The following is a 21012-nucleotide window of genomic DNA, read 5'->3' as shown; positions in this document are numbered from 1 at the left end:
TATGGACACTGAAATTTAATTTCATATAATTTATGTGAATTATAAAATATTCTTTGGGGTTTCTTCAAGCATTAGAGTATCTGAAAACCATTCTTAGTTCACAGGCTGTGCAAAAGATAAATAGGCAGCATACTAGATGTGGCACTTGAGGTATAGTTTTTCAGATCTGTGGTTTTATTCATTACAAGAGTGCTTGATTTGTGATTATATTACATCTAGATTTAATAGGAATTGTGTTCCCCGACAGGCCCATTTTTTTTAAATCTGATCTTGTGAGTTATCATGTCATTGCTGCCTCATCAAAGGTTGCTCTGTTTGAAAATTCTGTAAGTGGAACTCAGGAAGAAGACATACTTCAGCTAAGAAAATCCCTTATGCTGAATCTGGTCCATATAGTACTAGGAGTTTTTCACTGGTAACCCTTTAGTGATGAAACCCAAAAGATAGCAGTAGATAATCACACTATAAATTCTTAACATCTAAAAGTTAAGTCAAATGGCGTAGGGGTGGGTTTTCTGGAAAACTCATATTTTTGTAGGATGACATCATCAGACTAAGAAATGAGATGACAAGAGAGTCTCTGTCCTGGAGGTGTTTCGGAAAGGCAGTTCTATGGATGAGAAGGGATAATAGTGCAATCCATGGTACATGATCCAGCCTCAAGTAGAAAACCCAGAGGCAGCGGAATTCTGGTAGCCGAGAAGACCAGCTCGTGAACAGGACAATCTTGGGGCTTCACCACCTACTAACTGAGATTTTATGCAAATTTCTTATCTACTCTGTACCTTGGCTACCTCATTTGTAAAATGGCTACCATGGTATCTATTATAAAGGATTCTTTTGAGAAATAAGTGCAAGGACACGTGGAATGCTTAACCCATGTGTTGGCACACGTAGATATGCTGATATTGTTATGCTACGCAAGTAATGTTGGGGCATCTGGGACTTTTTTTTTTTTTTAACCTAAAACAATTATGACCTTTAATCACCTTTGGGGCTCACGGAACATAGGCCACATTTCAGACTGGGTCATTCAGATGGTGCTACACCAACACAAAACTATTTTATCCATAAACGTCCTTGTGCTCAGAATCTGGATTTCAGAGAAAACAAATGGAACAGATTTGTACGCACGGACACAAAAAAGAAATACATCAAACCAAGACTGAACTCATGCCATTGTTGGCTTGGTGTTTGCACCCCACACCTCTTTTCACACTATCAGATGCTAGATAGTTGCCTTAAATACAGGGTATTGTCTTCAAGGCTGAGTGTCTCCTGTCACCAAAAGCAATATTTTTCAGAACACTGCACTTTACTGTCCTCTTCCCATTCAATAATATTCCCCATTCAATAGTAACTGTGCTTGATATTTGCTTAGTTTCATCAAAATTGCTCTTTTCTTTTGCTGACTTGGATCGTCAGGTGTCACATAGCTATATATTACTCTTATTCCTTTGACACAATTATATTCAGTCTTTTCAACTAGTATTTTTTTTTTTTAAAGATTTTATCTATTTATTTAACAGAGAGAGATGCAGCAAGAGCAGGAACACAAGCAGAGAGAGTGGGAGAGGGAGAAGCAGGCTTCCCGCTGAGCAGGGAGCCTGATGCAGGGCTCGATCCCAGGACCCTGGGATCATGACCTGAGCTGAAGGCAGATGCTTAACGACTGAGCCACCCAGGCGCCCCGTCAACTAGTATTGATTGGAGCTAATGAGGCACACTGCATGTGATGTGAGGGTCACAAAAAAGAACAAAGCACAGGCCGTGTCTTCAGAGGGTATCTACCTCACTGAGAACCGCCGAGGTGCTCACCTTCTCACCCCAATTTTTGGAGTTATTATATGTCTGATTTACCAGATTTCAACATCTTTTTTTTTTTTTCCAAGAGATGGCTATTTTAGTTATGATTTCATTTTCCTAGCAATTGTCAAAAGCCATTGATTTTGGGAAAAGGATCTTGAGTCGGCTCCCCACAGAACGGGAGCCTGGTAAGGAAAACAGCAGAAGATATTAATAGCTGGGAAAGCACATGCAAGGGTCAGCTCACATTTAAGAAGGCCCTTTTGTTTCAAGTCTGAAATGTGGGGCTAGCAATCTTTGGTCTGGGCCAGCGGTTTTCAGGTAGTCCTGACACTGATGGAGAGCTAAGACGTGCTAATAGGCACAATCCTGAATCATGCAATCCACTTACACAAAGGCCAGTGGCCAGGATGTCAAGCAGAGCAGCAGGTTGCTGACCCTTGCTCTCCTTCATCCCTTCCTGCTACGTTAAGTCGTCCACCTACAGCTCCTGCCCAGACTCATCTCCACTGTCTGGCATTAAAGGATATGGAACAAAAATGTCAACAAGCTGTCAACTACTCAGGGAGTAACAGTGGGTGACTGGTAAACTTTCCTTCCTTTACCTCCTTTTATAGTATGCTCCTTTTTTACTTCTGAGAATTTTCCATAAACATAACTCTATTTCTGTATTCCTTGGTGGTTCTGTATTAAATGAAATTTAGACCACCAGTCTTTTTATGTTATTGCATCTACTTAATATTCTATGTTGGAGAAAATATCCCCTCGAAGCCTATGTATGGGAGAGATTATGATCAAAGTTCACAGAACCATCTGTCTTGGATTTAGGGTTACCCGGCCACCACCAGAGTTCATTTAGGAATATTAGGCTAATGTCCTATTTGGTAGGTTGATTTGAAGGCATATTCTTATGGCATATCCATTCTGTCATTAGAAAACTGCATAATCTAGCTCCATCTACCTCTCCTTCATCTATCTCCAGTATTCTTCTTGAACTTCTTCTCCAGCACCTAGAACTGAGCCATAATGAAGAGCAGAGGCTTTGGGAATTTAAGTAAACTCTCACAAGTATCCAGCCATTTAGTGCTGGAGTCGCAATTCAAATGCAGCCCTCTTTTACTTCAGAGGTTATGATCTTATATACTCAGTTTTATAATTCTTGAGGAATTAGAATTAGTGGGGGGTTTTGAAGGATGGGTGGAATTTGTGTAGGTCAAGTTGGACAGAAGTTGCTTTTTGACTCAGCTCAAGCAAAAACATGAAGAAAGCAAAAGCCAAAATAATTTTAATGGTTATGAAAACCTTCCTTTGCCTCTGGCATTCAAGGATATTTCATAGTTTCAGCTTTCATTAACTGTCAAACTAATCTTCCATACTTCTTATCAGAGTTCACAGCCTGGTAAATCAGAATTTTTCCTCTCTCAAATTCTCCAGTCACATTGCTGGCACACTTTCCCCTCCCATGGTCCCATCTGCTTGAGAATCCCACGGGAATATGGCAATCAATGAAAACAATAGTGAACCACAATTCAGAGTAGAGAAACTGAAACAAGATTCATATAAATTCTGATTACATACGTTTAAGATAACTTTGCTGTGTTACATGGTTACAATTCTCAACTCCATACAAGTGACCAAGTTGTTTAGCATGTGATTATCACTTCGGTTACAGCTTTATTTTCAAATCTGCACAACTATGCTTACTACAACTTTGTTTAGACAAATAATGGCAAAAAGTGCATATAACCTAAATGTCTATCCAGAGAGACAGGGTTAAATATATACCACAGAGTAGAGCAGTAGTTTTAAAAAACTGAGTTAGAGCTTCATTTATTAGCAAAGCATAATCTTCATGGTACATTACTGTTAAAAATGAGTTGTGGTATAATATATATATATATAGTGAGTGTGCAAAGGATGCAAATCCATTTTTATTAAAAAGAAAAAAACCAAATGTGTATCCATGTATGTCTTTGTGTATAACTTTTACAGATTTGCAGAAAGTAAACAAAAGGTACACACTAGAAAGGTGTTGTCCTAAGGTCTACTTTGAGTGGGGAGTTAAAAACCAAAGAGAAGTCTAGAATTATACACACTCAGAAAACTAAGATAAGCCAAGATTATAAAACCTGGCAGACTTCACAAGTGGCTAATGAAAGTCAAGAGAAGTACCTCAAGGACCCTAATATCAAAGACAAATGCATATGTGGATGGATTAAAATTGGAACAGGAATAAAGAAAAGGTTATTGAAAAAGAATTCGCAGTAACTTAAAGCCATGGTCCATAAACTCCCTTATATACTGACGTTTTTAACTAATGATGACCACATAGGTGACTAGGTGAGCAGGATTCATGTACTTCCTACATCTTATCTCTCTACGCCCCTTTCTCTCCTACTCAAAAAAAGAGAATCAAAATATGAGTGATGGTGATGTCAGTAGAGAGATACTACTGAATTTGAAATAATTGTGTTTTAGATAACTGGCATTGCTAACACACTGTGGGTAATGTACCTCCTGTCAGGTAAACAGCTGACTGTCTCCTCACACTGGGGATGGCACACAGGTAGAGTGGGTGACCCTGGCATTAAGGGATCCTGGATTCAGGGGTGGCAGGAGGGTCACGAACAGTGCAGCGAGGACTATGAATCGGACTGAGGCTGAAAAGGGGAAATGAGAAAAACAGAAGAGCCCCTCACAGGAAACTGAACACTGGCCCCAAGGATAGACCTTCCTCAGCTTCGTGGACCGCTAGGGTGAACACAGCAACATCCATGCCACTAAGCAAGAGTGGCTGGAAGTATGTTTGCTTTGCAAACACTGCACATTAAAATAAATGTAAAGAGACTTAATTTCTGATGGAACCAAAAATGAGCCGAAAAATACGCACCTTTCAAAACTGATCTGACTATATACTTTTTTTTTTTTTAAAGATTTTATTTTATTTATTTGAGAGAGAGAGAATGAAAGACAGAGAGCATGAGAGGGAGGAGGGTCAGAGGGAGAAGCAGACTCCCTGCCGAGCAGGGAGCCCGATGCGGGACTCGATCCCGGGACTCCAGGATCATGACCTGAGCCGAAGGCAGTCGCTTAACCAACTAAGCCACCCAGGCGCCCCAATCTGACTATATACTTAAATGCACTTGTGTGAGCGCAGCTGGGTTGCAGAGGGAATTCACATCAATAACTGAGCTGCACCACTAACAAGGACACTGATGCTTTCGGGGCTAATTTAGGGCTTCCAGTCCCCTCAGTCCTCTCAAGTTACATAATCAAATCTACAGTCCACCAAAGAGATAGAATACTTGATCATTTTGTGATCTGTTATTCTTCTTCATATAAATGGTGTGATTTAGATAACTATGACTGTCCTTGTTCTTTAACATAGGCAGAATCATATACCTTGGACAGACCAGGCTCCTTTCCATTTTAAATATAATAATCATGTAAAACTGCATGCTCTTTAAATGAATACTATTAACAAATTTATTTCAAAAATGCCTGATGTGATTTTTTTTTTACTATATGCTAATGGAAAATCAGTTTTTCATGCTAAAGATACAGCTGCACGCACAAAAGCAAAGCTGTTATTTCTCATATATATTTTTAAAAGTCAACTGGCATCAACTCTATGTAATTGATAAGGAAATGATCTGAACCACTATTTGGCACGCATAAGCGAAACTTGCCCTTAATTTACATTCAATTACTCATAGCTGATGCACACAAAATTTAATGAAAGCACAGCAGCCCCATTACACCCTCCAGTAGGTAATTCAATTAAACAGTATTCACCTAGCGTTTAACTGTGAATGAAACTTTTTTCTTTCATAAAACTGAGGGAAGATGTAAAAGACAAGGAGGCAAAACAGAAGTCCCTTTGGATTGGGCATCCCTGCTTCATTCAATAATGTCCAGTCAGTAACCACTTTACTTTTAAATTGATCTCTTGTTTACCCACCCACATTTCTCATCTGCCTGTACAACCCATCTATTCATTTTGTTTTCTTTCCATTCATCACCAAGTTGTATAAACATATCTCTTTATCCTTGTATAAACATATCTCTTTATCCTTGGTGAACAGATCCACCGGGGATGGGTAGAAACTATGTGTTTACACATCTCTGTCCAACAATAAGCCTCCTTAATAGACTTACTGCTATTATTTTTATCTTTCAAAACTCTTTCTCCTCAAACCTACTTTACCAGCCATAACTCCCGTGGCAGCTGCATATAGAAATGGGATGCCCATTTCCAAAAGCAGCTTTGAAAAAATGAAGAAATAATGACAGTGTAGAAGATGACAATGGAGATACTATACATTTTTAAGAACCCGTTTGTGTGAGAATGTCCTCTATCAACAACAACTACTCTCTGTGTGTATGTGTGTCTCTGTTATTAGCAGTCACGCCTTCACTTGCAACAGACCTGGCCCCAGGCAAGTCTTATTCAAATTCCTTTTCTGATCCATTTGATCCATTTCGGACAGCTTTGATCTAGCCCAAAGGAACAACACTCTACTAGGTTCCTAGCTAAACCCTGTCCTTCCCTGAGACAAGATAAATTAATTCTCAGGACGACTTCCTTAACCTTGTTTCAACCCATCCATTGAAAGACTTCTAAAATCCAGGAAACGAATTAAGGAGAAAGAGGCTACAGAGAAAGAAGAGAGATGAATAAGGATAGTCAATATGAAGAGACGAGAAATAGATCAAGTATTTATGAGCAAATGCTGTTTGCCTAGGACAGCGCTCTGATGGAATATATAGATCCATCTCCCAGCAGATCACGTCGTTATGTAAAGTAGGGAAAGGGATCAGAGGATGAACAAATTGATACAGACTCAGATCTGATCAGGAGTTTTTTCTTATGAAAGTGAAAGACATCTCTAAAAGATGAAAGAACTTTTTGAAAATGGTGTATCTATTTTGAAATACCCCAGCCATTCTAGCGTTAGTTTTAAGTAAATAAATTCTTAAAGAAGAAGAGTCACCTGGATAGATTCCTTTTTTTGCAGCTACCATTGAATCCTACTGTAGTCTTTAAAAGCTCAAATTGGTCGCTCATAATATTCTGAAAAGCATACCTCTGTGTGCCAACTACATCAGTCCTCCACAGAGCAAGCACTACACAGGGGAAATAGGGTGTCTACAAAAAACCCTACCTGCTCCTGGTTGCCTTATCCCTGGTTCTCTGTTATTCTCCTCTGCCCTAGCCACAGATGCCTCTGTTTCCCTGCACTATTTTTTCTCATCCTGCTCTTTCCTCTATGCCTCTCCTCATCGAGGACTTACATCTGCCTGTGGTCCTCAGGAATGTCTTGAGAGCCATCGGAATGACTCAGGGCTTCACAAGGCTCTCACTATTGACATTAGGGGGCTGGATAATTCCTTGCTGGGGGGGGGGGGCTGTCTTGTGCATTCTAAGATGTTTAGCAGCGTCGCTCGCCTCTACTCAACAGATATCAGGAGCACTGCCTCTCCTACTTGTGACATACGAAAATGTCCAAATTGCCAAATGTCCTATATATAGGAGCAAAATCTCCCCCCTGTTGAGAATCCCTAGAACAGTTGTATCGGCTTCTACTCCTTAACTTAATGACTTGGGATTAAAAGGGGCTATAATGAAGACCGAAGAGGGAACAGGGAAAGAATTATCTTATTGCAGATGGCCTCAAGAAGCATATCTATCAAATAGGTAGGCAGAGTCCAATTTCTCTATGACTTCTACCCTATCTGTCAAGCTCAAGAATATCCTGAATCCACCAGCACAGTGCGTTTATCAGTTGCAGGTTACAAGAGATGCCATTAAGATCGAGGGGCCTTTGTATTTTGACCTCAGAGACAGTGTAGGCAGGAATTTTCAGCAGGCTATAAATATCCAACGCATTCTCGTATAACCCATAATGCCTTGTTAGGTTAATATAAGGTGTCATTTTTGAGCCTTAGTGCTTTGTTGGCAATTCACTATAGATTAGGGAAAGGAAGAAACCAAACCAATGACATGCTAAAATGACTAGGAACTGCCATATGGCTCACTAATAAAGTGACTTGGGCACTCATACACCTTTCTAAATGCTGGTTTTCTCTTGAGTTTTTCCTAGCCTTAGAAAACAGTCAGCTAAAATGTCAGCTGCCAATCAGTGAGCTGAGAGGAATTTCTCAACTTTTTTCCCCCTTAACTTACTGGTATTTATTCATGCCATCACAGTTAATTCTCCCAGCTTATTTTGTGTTATCCCATACACAAGAAAGTCCATTTAAATGCATTTAAGGCACTTTGTGGTCCGTGTTTCTGACAGGCCTTTCTCTTACATCGCCCCCTAGCCCCCGACACCGAGACAGGCTAGAGAGTATGATATGATCAGTTTCTGCATGAGGAAACACAGATTTAACATTAAATTTCCTTCCAGTTGGTTTGGCCACTTTCTTTGTAAAGCTAATAGCACTTCTATGCCATGGTTTTTCTATGCGCCCTCAGAATACTACAGAATTCAATCTACTTCATCTCAGCCTCTCCACAGCGCTGACACATTTCACTGCTTCCTCCTCTGAAATACATTTCACTCTTGGCTTTCATGATACTACCTTCTCCTTGATTTCCAGTTTTCCTGCTGCTCATCTCAGTTTCCACGACCCTTCTTGACTGATGGTTCTCTTAAACTTGTGCTCTTTTTGACCCATTAGTACAAGCAGGTGTGACATCGAGCCTTCTTCTTTATCTAAGCTCTCCCTGGGTGATTGCCTCCAGCCTTATAGTTTTAAGTACCATCTACTTCCTAATGACCCACAAATTTCTATATCCAGATCTGAATTTTTCAATGAGCTTTAAAATTCACAGATCTCATTTTCTACACACCAAAACCTCCTGGGTCTAACAGGCATAACAAAATTAGGGTGGCTAAAACAGAATTCTCTATTCACCATCCCTCTCACTCACTTCTCCTCTTCCTGACTGCCCAAGGTCCCAGCCATATGTGAATGTTTATCTTCCCCCAACTCCTTACCTCAAGCAGCTCTCCTTTGCTCCACCCAGGAAATTTCCTCACCACCCTCTTTCTACTCCATGGCCATGTTAATTCAAACAGTCTCCCTCAGGTAAACTTCTTATTCCATGAGCAGATCTTGGGCTGCCCGAGATTTCCTTTATTCCATTCCTTCCTTAATACCCAAAGGCCCCTGTTTTTTATACCTCTGCAAGGAGGGGTGTGGGCACAGTAGTAATCCTGACACTCAGGTTTGGTCACTGAATTGGTTATCCTATGTATCAGTACATAAAACCTTCTGACATGACATTTATAATGCAGCAGTTTGGACACCAAAGTCTGACTTGACTGCAAGGAACCCAAAAAACACAACAAGCTTTTGATACAGTTAGATAAATACCACAAATTCTTCTGCATGTTTCTGTTACAAAATAACTACTGAAACGAAGACCCTTCTCATATTCTGGAGTCTCAACCATCTCCTGATCTCTGGGAAAACATGTACAAATATGGTATAAAGAAAACATGGTACAAAATATCCACCTACCGAAACTCTCACACCAAAATGACAACATCAAATAAGCCAGAATAATAAATAGATGTATTAGTTTCACAAAACTACTTAGAAAAAAATATCTGAAATGTCTTGATAAAAATGCAAAGATGCAAAATGTTCATGACTGAAGAGTATAAACTCTTGAAGAAATCAGACAAATTTATAACTCTTCTACATAATAGGGTCAGTTTTTAAAGACTAGAGATAAGCCCTAGCCTCTAAAAGTACCAAACTTTTAAAAATAAAATTAAACTTAGTGGCTTCAGGTAAATATGCAAATAACCAATGGGAGGAATGTTGTGCTCTATCTGAAAAAATAAAGTGGAAATTAGTCTTTTAATGGTTGATAAAAAAGTCTCAGAAGTAGAGTTTATTTTCTCAATGTAAACAAACCCGAAGTGAATTCTTATCCTTTTTATTGCGGCCAGATGGAAAAAAAGATTCTTGAATAGTGGGGTACTTTGTTTGCAACATAAACCTACAAACAAATAAGAACACCAAGGCTGTTCCTGTCATTAAGCCTCAGGATAATGAGGCTGCCTTGGCTGAGGGTATAGGGTATCCACCAGCAGACAGAGAAGCTACCTAGAGGTTACAAGATAAAGTTTCAAAAAATTGTTGTTTAAAAAAAATGTTTTTTATACGAGAGGATGCTTAGGGTGTAGCAAAAAAGAAACCAAAAGTAAATGTGAGGTGCTAAACCAGGATTCACAGATTGAGACATCTTTAAACACCTGTCCCCCACATGGAAGTATGAAAGGGTCTAGGACAGGATTTATTTATGGAGGGAGTCTTGGCATGCTCTGACTCCCACACACCTCTCTAGTAGGGAAGGGGAATGGCTTCTCAGAGAAAAGGGCTTTACTGGGACCACTCAGAGCTTCATGTTTGCCCCTTACAGTTTGGGGTATACTGTACACTGGGATCTGAACCATGCCTGAGAAATCTAATTTGTAAGAGGATGGCTAGAAAGTGCAACAGATTCGGGACAGGGAAGTGGGGAGATAACTGTCCTCCCAAAGATTGTTGGGGCAAAGGATATCTGAGTGTTCTCCTGAGGACTTCATGTGGGTCACGAGAGGCAGGCTGGATTTCTTAGATTCTGTCCAAAAGACCAAGATGTGCTAGTCAGACTGCATTTTAGAACATCTGCTTGATGGTTGTGGGAAACAGAGAACTCACTTTTCTGGATGTGAAGAAGACACATGCAGCCCTGGTTGCTAATGGCAGCCATCTTGGGCATGGAAACATCTAGTTCAGAGGTGAAATTGACAGACAAGGGGAACAGAGCAGAAACACCAGCAGAAAAATGAAGCATGAAGGTTGGCCAGTGGTACATAAAATCCACCTTTGATCTGAACTTTTCGCTGATGTGCACAAGTAAGACTTTCCCTGTCAAGCTAGTTTGAACTGAGTTTCTAATATTTATCATTGAAAGTACTTCATTTTGTAATCTCTTCTAAATGACCTGGGAGAAAATCCACAGTCCAAAGTTGTGCTACACCAGAGTAGTCCCAAACCAGGAAAATATAAAAGAATCAGAATGTCCACTTCACTCGGTTCTTCATGTGAACTCTATCCTTAGGGAAGATGTGGCCTCTAATCCAAATGAAGCATTGATTGAAAGATGGACCTTCTTTTTGCAGGGGAGCTAAGAAAACAACCACAGGGGGTCAATTATGTGTTACCTGGTAATGAACTCTCTGGAAGCCAGAAGAAACTGACTGCAGGTCCTAATGAGAAAATGGAAAAAAAAAAATCCATACCTTAAGATTAGTTTGGACAAGCTGCCTCTATAACTCTATCAACTGAACCCCCAATTTAGTATTATTAAACTCATCTAGAAAGTATCTATAACTCTTTCAAATTCATCAAGCTTAAACAAAGAAGATAATGCCCAAAATAACAAAAACACACCGACCTGGAATGAAAGAAGAAAGGCCATTTAGCTACTGAAATCTATATATCCTAAATAGTTTTAGAGGGGAGTGATACAGTTTCAAGGATCAAGAAGACCAAAAGTAAAAACCAGGCAATTTCATTTTAATAAATGGGGGGCCATATTTAATTTGCACCTGAACTTTTGGCTTATGAAGAAAGCTTCTAAAATCCCTTTAAGTACTTAGAAAGAATTTATTGATCTTAGACCAAATGCAAACTGTACAAGTAATTGTGTTTCTACTGCTAAGTGCTTGGCAAACACAGGTTTTCATAGACAGCCAAGAGAAAATCACTGGCCACCTCTGCATGATCATGAAGTGCAAATTAATAGGGTTGAAATTAATGAGGTTTTACTGGCAGATTCTGAGAGTCTGGCTTCCTTTATAAAGTTTTATAACTAAGTTGTCACCATGATCATGTCCTGAAGGCTTCCTTGTTAATGAGGATAGTGATTCTATTCACAGATGTCAGCAATCCTGGGTACCTCTGTCCTCATACCTGCTTCCCACAGGGCTTTACCAACCCACTCTCTGTGCCCAACTTAGTTTTAAAACTTTTCCTCTTTGAGTTCATTCATTCATTCTTTTTTCTTTTTTTTTTAAAAATCCCGCTTTTAGTTGAATATTAATATTACATGCATGCCAATAAGTTAGTTTTCAACAAAGTCAATTCATCAGTCATGTCATGGACTACCATGAAATCTTAAGTTACCCAAGAGTTAAAAAAAAAAAAAGGTTTTGTATCATTTATGATTTGTCTTTTTATTGCAGGTTTTTTGAGGGAGATTTCACAATAAAATAAAAACATTATTTGGGAAAGTGAGATACTGTGGTATTCGAGGAATATCGATTTGAGCCTGAGTCACACACTACTAAGTCCACAAATTTTAACATGTTAAAGTTATCTTTGGTAAAAAAAAAAAAAAATAGCCAAATGAAGCCACAAGCGTATAACTTGCTGATTTTACTTCTCTCACCCATATCAGTGTTCAAAGTTTGGTCTCTACCTCAAAATATATTGTGTTTACAATTCCATCTCTATGCTTAAAAATGTTGAAAAGGAAACTTAATAATTTTTCATATTACTTTATGCCTCTTACCTGAACTTACTGCCACCAAGAGAACTAGAATCTCATGTTTAAAGCTAAGTGGCTACAACTTGATGGTATTTTAAGCGTTATATATCTTCTTTATTTGTGGTATTTACTTAATGGAGAACGTGTCATCTAGAAGAGAGTTGTTCAGCTTGTGGTATCTATAAGAATTGCCCAATAGCTTAAGAAATACAAATGTCTAGACCACATCCAGGAAAAAATGATTTTAATGCACATCTTTCATCAAGGAAAAATGATGAAGAAGTGGCTATTTATGCTTTTCATCATTTGTAAAATGAAGACAGAGAATACTCCCTCTCAAAGTTTGGCAAAAACAATCAATGACCACCGCAGTGATGGGTCTGGGTCTCCTGACTTGGCTGGTGCAGCTCAAATTCGTGGGAATGGCATATATGAGGTCTCTTCCATTGTCTTTCTCTATGGTAAGCCAGACTGAGGAACCAACTAGAGTACTCTTCTGTGTTCGGACACACATTCCTAGGAAGGACAGAAGGTTTTTCTTTCCTGTGGAAGTTATATTTTTAAAAAATGTAGTGATCTCTGACCGAAGTCTGTGCTAAATACAAAACATTAAATAACCTAACTCTCTGTTCTCCTTCATTATTCATCAGGACCCTTTGAAATTCTATATAGCTCAAAAAGCACTGGATGTCGTCTGGCAAAAAGATAAGAAGTTCCAAGCTATAGTTATGGATCACACTAGAGCAACGTCCTTTCCCATTTCAACCACCTGAGGAGGGAAAATAGCAGTGGGGGTCAGGGAGAGAGATGTGGTCAATGCTTAAAGGACGAGGACACCACGCTTCCATTTTCTCCCCAGATGCATTATTTCAGAAGTAAATATATATGGCTGGTAATTGTTTACAAAAATGGAAAATTGAAAATAAATAATTGGCTAAAGAAACTCACCTCCTGTAGGCGGTCTATGTACATACGGCAAGTCTCCAAATCACAGTCTCCACGCACAACTAGAATACCCAGAGGGATAGCTAAGGGTGAAGGAAAGAGAAAAGTCTAAAATAACATATTTGATTTTTCTAGACTGGCATAAATGTGTTTCTTAGGGTTAAAAAAGTATCTCATAAATATTATTAGTGTTTTGGACATTTCAATATCCAAAATTCTCCTCAAACCTCCCCTGGGACCCAAACTCTTTATTGTGGATGCTTTCCTTGCATGAGTCGTGTTGTCCCTTGCCACCCGGCCAGCCTTCATTTTGTCTCGGTGGCCCTGATATGAAGTGTAATGTCATGTGAACAGTGAGGCATGGCCGGGAGGCGACTCACAGCTAGCTAATAATTTATGCCTGCATTTTCCATAGTCAATGTACCACCAGAGAGGAATTTAAAAATCATGATTCTGGGCCCTTACTCCTTTCCCTCCTGAATGCATGGGGTTTAATCTTTCCGTCAGTTTGCAACGGTTCCCTATTTAAGAGACTCGAGCTACTCAAGGCACTGTTGCTACCTGGTGGCCAACACCAGAACTAACTAGGCATGAAATATTTAAAATAAATAAAAGCTTCTAGAAGGTTTGCAGCTTAAAAATCCCATTGACTTTAAACATGGTCAATGTAAATGTGGTAGCAGCAGGGCTTCAGGGAACAGTTAGGAAAAGCTGTTACGTGTCTTAAATACCCTCTATTTAGGGGGTGGCAAATGTTCCACAATGGCTTTAATGGATAGAACTTCCTAGGTCAGAGATCACCGCAAGATTCCTGAAAACTTGTCTCCTTCCCAAAACTTCAAAAAATATATTGCCTATTTCTAATTGTAAAAGTACAGTTGTACTATTAAATCCATAATTTAGCCAAAAAAAAAAAAATACCCTTTGAAATTCTGAGTTATCCAACTAGAGTCTAGCAAGCACATGACAGGACAGTGGTGTTTACTAAAGATTTTCTAAAATCTTTCATTCATTGAAGTTCTAAAGTCTCATCATCAATAAATGGGTCTGAAAATGCAAAATGCATTAAAATTAATAATACAGAGCATAAAATACATATAAGATGCAGGGAGAAATCTTGAGGAACTCACAAAGTCATGGAGAAGATACACATAAACAATAGTGACTGTAGCCTAGGCTACATTAAATGTATGAGCTTAGGGGTGCCTGGGTGGCTCAGTTGTTAAGCGCCTGCCTTCGGCTCAGGTCATGATCCCAGGGTCCTGGGATGGAGCCCCGCATCGGGCTCCCTGTTCCGCAACAACACAGTCAGGCAGGCAATGAAACAAAGCCTTCAACATTCTAAGACTTTTACACATAATCCAAGCTTTCAAACAATTCCAAGGGTTGAATAAAGGACACACCTTCTATCAAGAAGCTACTGTAGTACTTCCCCGAACAAAAGTTGAGTTTGCAACAAGGATGAGGAATGCATGCAATATAACATATGGGGAATACAACAAAGAAGAGGAGCAAAGGAAACTTCCAAGGTGGGGCTAGCCAAGCCTAGGACGACATATGCAATGAGCTGCCGAACAATATATACAGGAGCACTGTGACTCAAGAGACTGCTATGTGGACAGTTGTCATCATTGAGATATTCACAATACTTGGAGCTTTTTTTCAACCCAAGGATACAGCCCAGGTGAGTCCTAACCAGTTTCTTATATATAACAACACTGTAATCACCCCAGATATACTCTGCCTTAACCTGTCTTTGAGAGCAAGAGTCAGGTTATGATGAAGCAGAAAGTTCAGAAGTTCATTCCCTCTAATCATATTTCTGCTTGATACCTACAACCCACCCTATAACACCTTGACAAATGTTTCTCAGAATTCAATCACTACCTGGCCCCCAAAATCCTCTTAGAATGGGCTCATGTGCATTCTCAGGGAAGCTGAAGCCAGATATCAATGCAGAGATTCTTTTCAGCTCTCCTGAGAGCCTTCCTCTAAAAGTGAAATCATCATCTTTTCCTTATATGGGGAGGTTTAAGTCAGTCAGTCTGTCTCTATCTCTCTTTATTACAGTATAATTCCTACTAGAACAGAATTGCAGCTGACTGGGGCTGCTAACCTATTCAAAACACAAACAAAACTATCTCCAATAGGATCATTAAAAGAAGGTGTGTGACCTTAGAGAAAAGCTTCTCAGAAACTGCAAGGATTTGCAAAGACTGGGTTTTAAGCTCTAAATATATACATAATAATATTAAAATTGCCGAGTCTTGAGGCTAACTAAAAACAATGTCACTTCCTGAAAAGAATAAATCAGAGTTAAAAATTCCTAAAATAGGGAAGTATTTTGAACAATATGGTAAATCATCAAAAATACAGATAATCTTAGAATGAATTTATTTTATGTTAACACTATTAAGAGATACCCTTTTTAAAACTTAACATTTCCTTAAGCATCAATTGTAGATTTACTGACATAATCAATAGGGTTTATGTCCAATACTCACTCTCTTTGTATCAACTTATACGCAATCTTGAGAAACCAATAGGCTGGAAAAAAACCCAAAAAACTGTTCCCTGGAAAATAACACAGGTGAAAATCTAGGCAAGCTTGTGTTTGGCAATGATAGCTGAGGTACAGCACCAAAAGTGTGATCCATGAAAGAGAAAAGTGATAAGCTGGACTTCATTGAATTAAAACTTTTGCTCTGTCAAAGATACTGTTAAGGAAATGAACAGACCAGACACACCAGGAAAAAAATTCTTTGCAAAACGCATATCTGATAAAAGACTGGTGTTCAAAATATGCAAAGGACTCTTAAAACTCAACAGTAATAGTCAATTAAAAAGTAGGCAAAGATCTGAAGAGACATCTCACCAAAAAAACCCACAGAGATGGTAAATAAGCACATGAAAAAGGTGCTCAACATCATATGTCATTAGGGAATTGCAAATTAAAACAATGAGATACCATATATACCTATTAGAATAGCTGAAATTGAAACAAACAAACTGATAACTCCAAATGCTGGTGAGAAGGGGGAACAACAGGAACTTTTTTATTCATTGCTGATGGGAATGCAACATGGTAGAGCCACTTTGGAAGGTGGCTTGGCAGTTTCTTACAAAACTAAACAAATTTTTTTGAAAGATCTATTTATTTATTTATTTATTTATCTATTTATTTATTTATTTATTTATCTGACAGAGATAGTGACAGCGAGAGAGGGAACACAAGCAGGGGCGAGTGGGAGAGGAAGAAGCAGGCTTCCCGCTGAGCAGGGAGCCCAATATGGGACCCAATCCCAGGACCCTGGGATCATGACCTGAGCCGAAGGCAGACGCTTAACGACTAAGCCACCCAGGCGCCCCAAAACTAAACAAATTCTTACCAGCAATAGTACTCCTTGGTATTTACCCAAATGAGCCAAAAATTATGCCCCCACAAAAATTTGCACATGAATATTCATAATTGGCTTTATTCACAATTGCCAAAACTTGTAAGCAACCAAGATGTCCTTCAATAGGCAAATGAAAAACAAACTTAGCATCATATGACGGGATGTTTTCCGCAACAAAGAGAAATGAGTTTTCAAGCCACAAAAGACAATGGAGGAAGCTTAAATGCATATTGCTAAATAAAAGAAGCCAGTCTGAAAAGGTCACGTGCTGCATGATTCCAACTACATGGTGTTCTGGAAAAGGCAAAACTATGGGGAGTAAAAAAAGCCAGTGGTTGCTAAGGGTTACAGGAAAGGGATGGATGAATAGGTACAACCCAGGGTGTACTTAGTGCAGCAAAACTACCCTGAATGATACTGTCAGAGTGGATATGTGTTGCACATCTGTGAGAATCCATAAAACTGTAGAACACAAGCATGAACCTTAATGTAGAAATGTGGACTTCAGTTAATAACAATGCATTAACATTGGCTCATCAATTGTAACAACGAATGTAACATACTAAAACAAGATGCTAATAGTTAAGGGAAACTATGTGTGTGGCGGTGGGGGGCGGGGCATGAGTTGAGGGGATATATGGAACTCTCTGTACTTTCCACTTAAACTTTGTGTAAACCTAACACTGCTCTAAAAAATAAAAAGTCTACTAATTAAAAAAAAAATAGAAAAGAAAAAGAAAAGAAAAAACAGGCTCTGAGTTTCCTATAGACAGATACTTTGCTAACATCCGAGAATCTGCTTACATATAGAAAAACAAATGTTACCTACTTTCTTGGCCATAGTTTTAACACTATTCAAGAAGTCATAAGATGATGGGAAGAAGGGACTAGAGGTAAAAATCAGGGTGGGGAGGCAGGGGACTAAAGAAAGGAAGGAAAGTCCTAAGGAGGATGGGAGGGGGCAAGTGGAATTTTCTTATGGTCCTCATTAGTTTTGAATGTGTTAGGCTGATCAGGGAACTAAAGTTCTAACTTGATGGCTGGCAATAATTAAAGAGAATGAGTTGGCAATGTTTCAATCCAATTCTACCCCCGCCCCCACCATGTGATACAGGTCCATTTTACAACAACCTGTCATCATTAACTGCCACAGCTCAATGGAAACAACAGGGGAAATTGATAGGCATATTAGCATTCAAAAGGATACACAACATCCTAAGAACTTTATGCTGCACCATGCCATAGCTGGGGTCTGTAAAGGGTTTCATGAACCCTGGTTCTTGCTATTAAAAGTGATCCTAGAGTTTGTACTCCATAGCTTGAGCTAAACCTTCCCATAGGTAGTTCAAAATGTCACCCACAACATAAAAGTCAACTAGGTAGTTTTCACTGCATTCTATGTGAGGATAGTATTTTGGAGGTGTGCTTTCTAGCAAGTAGCAGTTTCTCTACAAATCCGGGTTTCAAACCACAATCAAATTCTGCTTCTTGTCCTAATAGTAAACTAACTGAGAGGGCAACCTAAGGGATATCCAACTCACTTTTTAAAAAAATCCTCTTAAACGCTTTGTCATTTATAATCTCAAATAACCACTCCTGGTATTCATTTTCACTTAACTGGGCAATTGTGTTTCAGATATATACATATATAGGGAATTGAACAAAAATATTTGTCAGGTCTACAAGTCATCCACTTAATCATCCAGCACAAAAGTTTTAAGGATTTTCTTGTGCCAGAGACAACTGTAGTGCTAGGAGGTGAGGATGCAACACTGAGTAAGACCCAGTACCTGCCCTCAAGGTGTTACAGACTGGGAAAAAAGGGATGTTAAAGATACCCTCTTGAGTATATACCTTGTGATTGGAATTCAAAGATCCAATACTCTTATAATAATAGAAAACAAAGGTCCAGATGAAACAGTTCTATGAAATGACATAATCTTCCAACTTAATATGAAAGTTTACCAACAATGATGTAAATTTCTACTTTTGATGGAGAGAACTTCATTTCAATGAAAATGCCTAATGTCACATTCAATGAAATTCTTGCACAACAAAATGTGTTATAAAATTCCTTGGGATTTATTCCCAGGGTAAAATGTAATAGCAACTTTTAATGGTGGGGTTCTAGAATGTATTTGACAATGGGCACTGGAAAACAATAGAATTTTTTCCCAGGTGCATTTATCGGTAAGGTAGTATTTGCAAAATTCCTACATATAGAGAAGAACCACCAGTGATAATTTACCGGAGTCAGTGTTCTAGTAATTAGGAGATAACAAATACTTGGTTATGACATCAGAATCTTGACTACATGGCCAGCCAAATAAATATGAAAGTCAAAGGAAATACTAAAGGCCCAAAAGCAAAGATTCACAACTGTACCCAAAACTTAAATACTCAAAATGATGGTTAGAGACACTAGTTCAAATACTTTCCACAATTTCAACATCACACTGTGTCTCTGCACCGTTTGGTGAAGGACAGGGTCATCAATAGATATGGAGGACACAATCAGTCATGCAGCTCTGAATTTCTGAGTTCATTGGATACATGTGGAGAATTAATAACAGAAAGATTTCCTAGAATCTTCTGAAGAGGCCTCAATCTCTTTCTGGAAGCAAAAAGAGTAAACAAATTACATGTAGACAGCTGCCAAGTAGAGATGTGAAGCAGGGTAGATTTAAGCAAACACATCCTTAGAACCTGACAACCCAGGGTACTCTCTAATTCTGTTTATCAGTGATTCCAGAAGAGTGCCATGGATCAGTGATTCAGGAAATCCACTAAGTATTAAGAAAGAATGTTTTCCCCAGTATGAACTATGAAAAATCTACAGCTTTTCCCTGGGTTGGGAGCACATAAAGTTGTTGTTCCGAGTCAATCTGCAAAGAGGTTATTTTCAGATTAGCATACATTTCTGTCCTTGATTCTATTCAGTTCAGTATCTTTACCAATAAATTGGAAGAATACATAGAAGAAATGTCCACCTTGTTGAAGATCAAACTCTGGAGTTATCTCTGACTACAACGTCGGGCTAGAAATAGCCTGAAATTTAGATTGCCTTGCATTTATGTTTCCAATTTTAATCACTCAAATTCCAAGCGAAGAATATTTGGCTTAATAATAGTTCCTGTCGAAAAGAACTTTTACGAAAAGGTCATCATCAACATTTTGGGTTTCTTTTAGCTAATTCTGACACATCTAAAGAAGGTAACTGATATTCCAATTCCCTGAATTTGGAATAGTAGGGGGGTCAGGTCAAAAAAGTACAAATTAAAATCTGGAGACTAGTGGTCATGAGTCTAATCCCTAGCACCTAGAACAGTGCTTGGTACCTGGTAGGTATTCAATAAAGAGTTTGCTTCCTCCCAGGGGACAGCCTGACCTGTATCTAACAATCCTTGCTTCCACTGGGACAACCCTAAAAGGCCATCCCAGGTGCAAATGTCCCTGTGGGAGGCGTCTGTTTCAACTGTAGCTTGACATCTTCCTCTGCCCTGCACTGATGCTACTTTCCTCCCTCTTCCCAACTGTTGTTCCCTCTTGGAGAGTCCCCAACAAACCTCCTACATAGAAAACTCAAAAGCCTCAGATTCTATTTCTGAGGAAACCCAACCAATAACAAAAGCTATTATCTTAACACACATTTCTACAAGTGCACAGCTATGTCTTTACAAAGAAGTAGACCTGTGTATTAGGAAAGTGTACTAGATTAGGAGAGAGATGTAAGCTCTTAGTAATATCCTGTCACAGCAATGTGACCCCGGGTGAGGCAATCTTTCTAAGTGTCCCTGTGATAACACATGCATAGAGCATATTATGAACGCCCTCTGTAAGGCATGAAGCAGTGTGCTAATACTAGGTGTTTTAACCAGGAAATATGATGCTTTGACTGCAGTTGCTGACCCCACACCACTCACATGTTAACACGATGAATAAAAAAGCAACAATTTTATACAAGGCCCCTAGAAGGAAGTCTTTAATGAGAAACCTAACTGCCATCTGAGTTGATATGCTAGAGTCAACCCGGGAAGGTACCAACAAAATGAACGAGGTTGGTGTACAAACAGTAAGAATTGGTCATTATTGTGTGTGCACAGAATAAACTAATGAACGTGAAAACTATTCCCCTGGGCAGGGACGTGAGGATAGACCTACAAAGGGTGGTGTTCATCACCAAAAGCTGAGTTTTAACAATGAAAGAAGGATCAGAGATCAACACTTGAGGCTTATTTCCTTTCTGAGACCTATCGTCATCAGCATCTAATTCACCAAAGCTCTGGAAGCATGCATTTTCTTATA

General features: G+C 39.0%; 1 protein-coding gene across 1 annotated transcript in view; it reads right to left on the bottom strand.

The window, feature by feature from the left end:
* The window catches only part of DGKI (diacylglycerol kinase iota), a 356177-nt gene that overhangs the window by 81003 nt on the left and 254162 nt on the right, over positions 1–21012 (bottom strand). The window contains exons 22-23 of the mRNA XM_064574919.1: positions 13313–13392; positions 11037–11081 (exon numbers count right to left, since the gene is read on the bottom strand). Of these exons, the coding sequence (XP_064430989.1) occupies positions 11037–11081; positions 13313–13392 (125 nt within the window). The remainder of the gene's footprint in view (positions 1–11036; positions 11082–13312; positions 13393–21012) is intronic.

The sequence above is a fragment of the Mirounga angustirostris genome, unplaced genomic scaffold (assembly GCF_029215605.1).
Source record: "Mirounga angustirostris isolate CCGP_5_RB_7025 unplaced genomic scaffold, mMirAng1.0.hap1 SCAF_12, whole genome shotgun sequence".
NCBI classification, from domain to species: Eukaryota; Metazoa; Chordata; class Mammalia; order Carnivora; family Phocidae; genus Mirounga; species Mirounga angustirostris.
The sequence above is the reverse complement of the archived record's forward strand: the minus strand, read 5'-3'. Positions and strand labels throughout refer to the sequence as shown.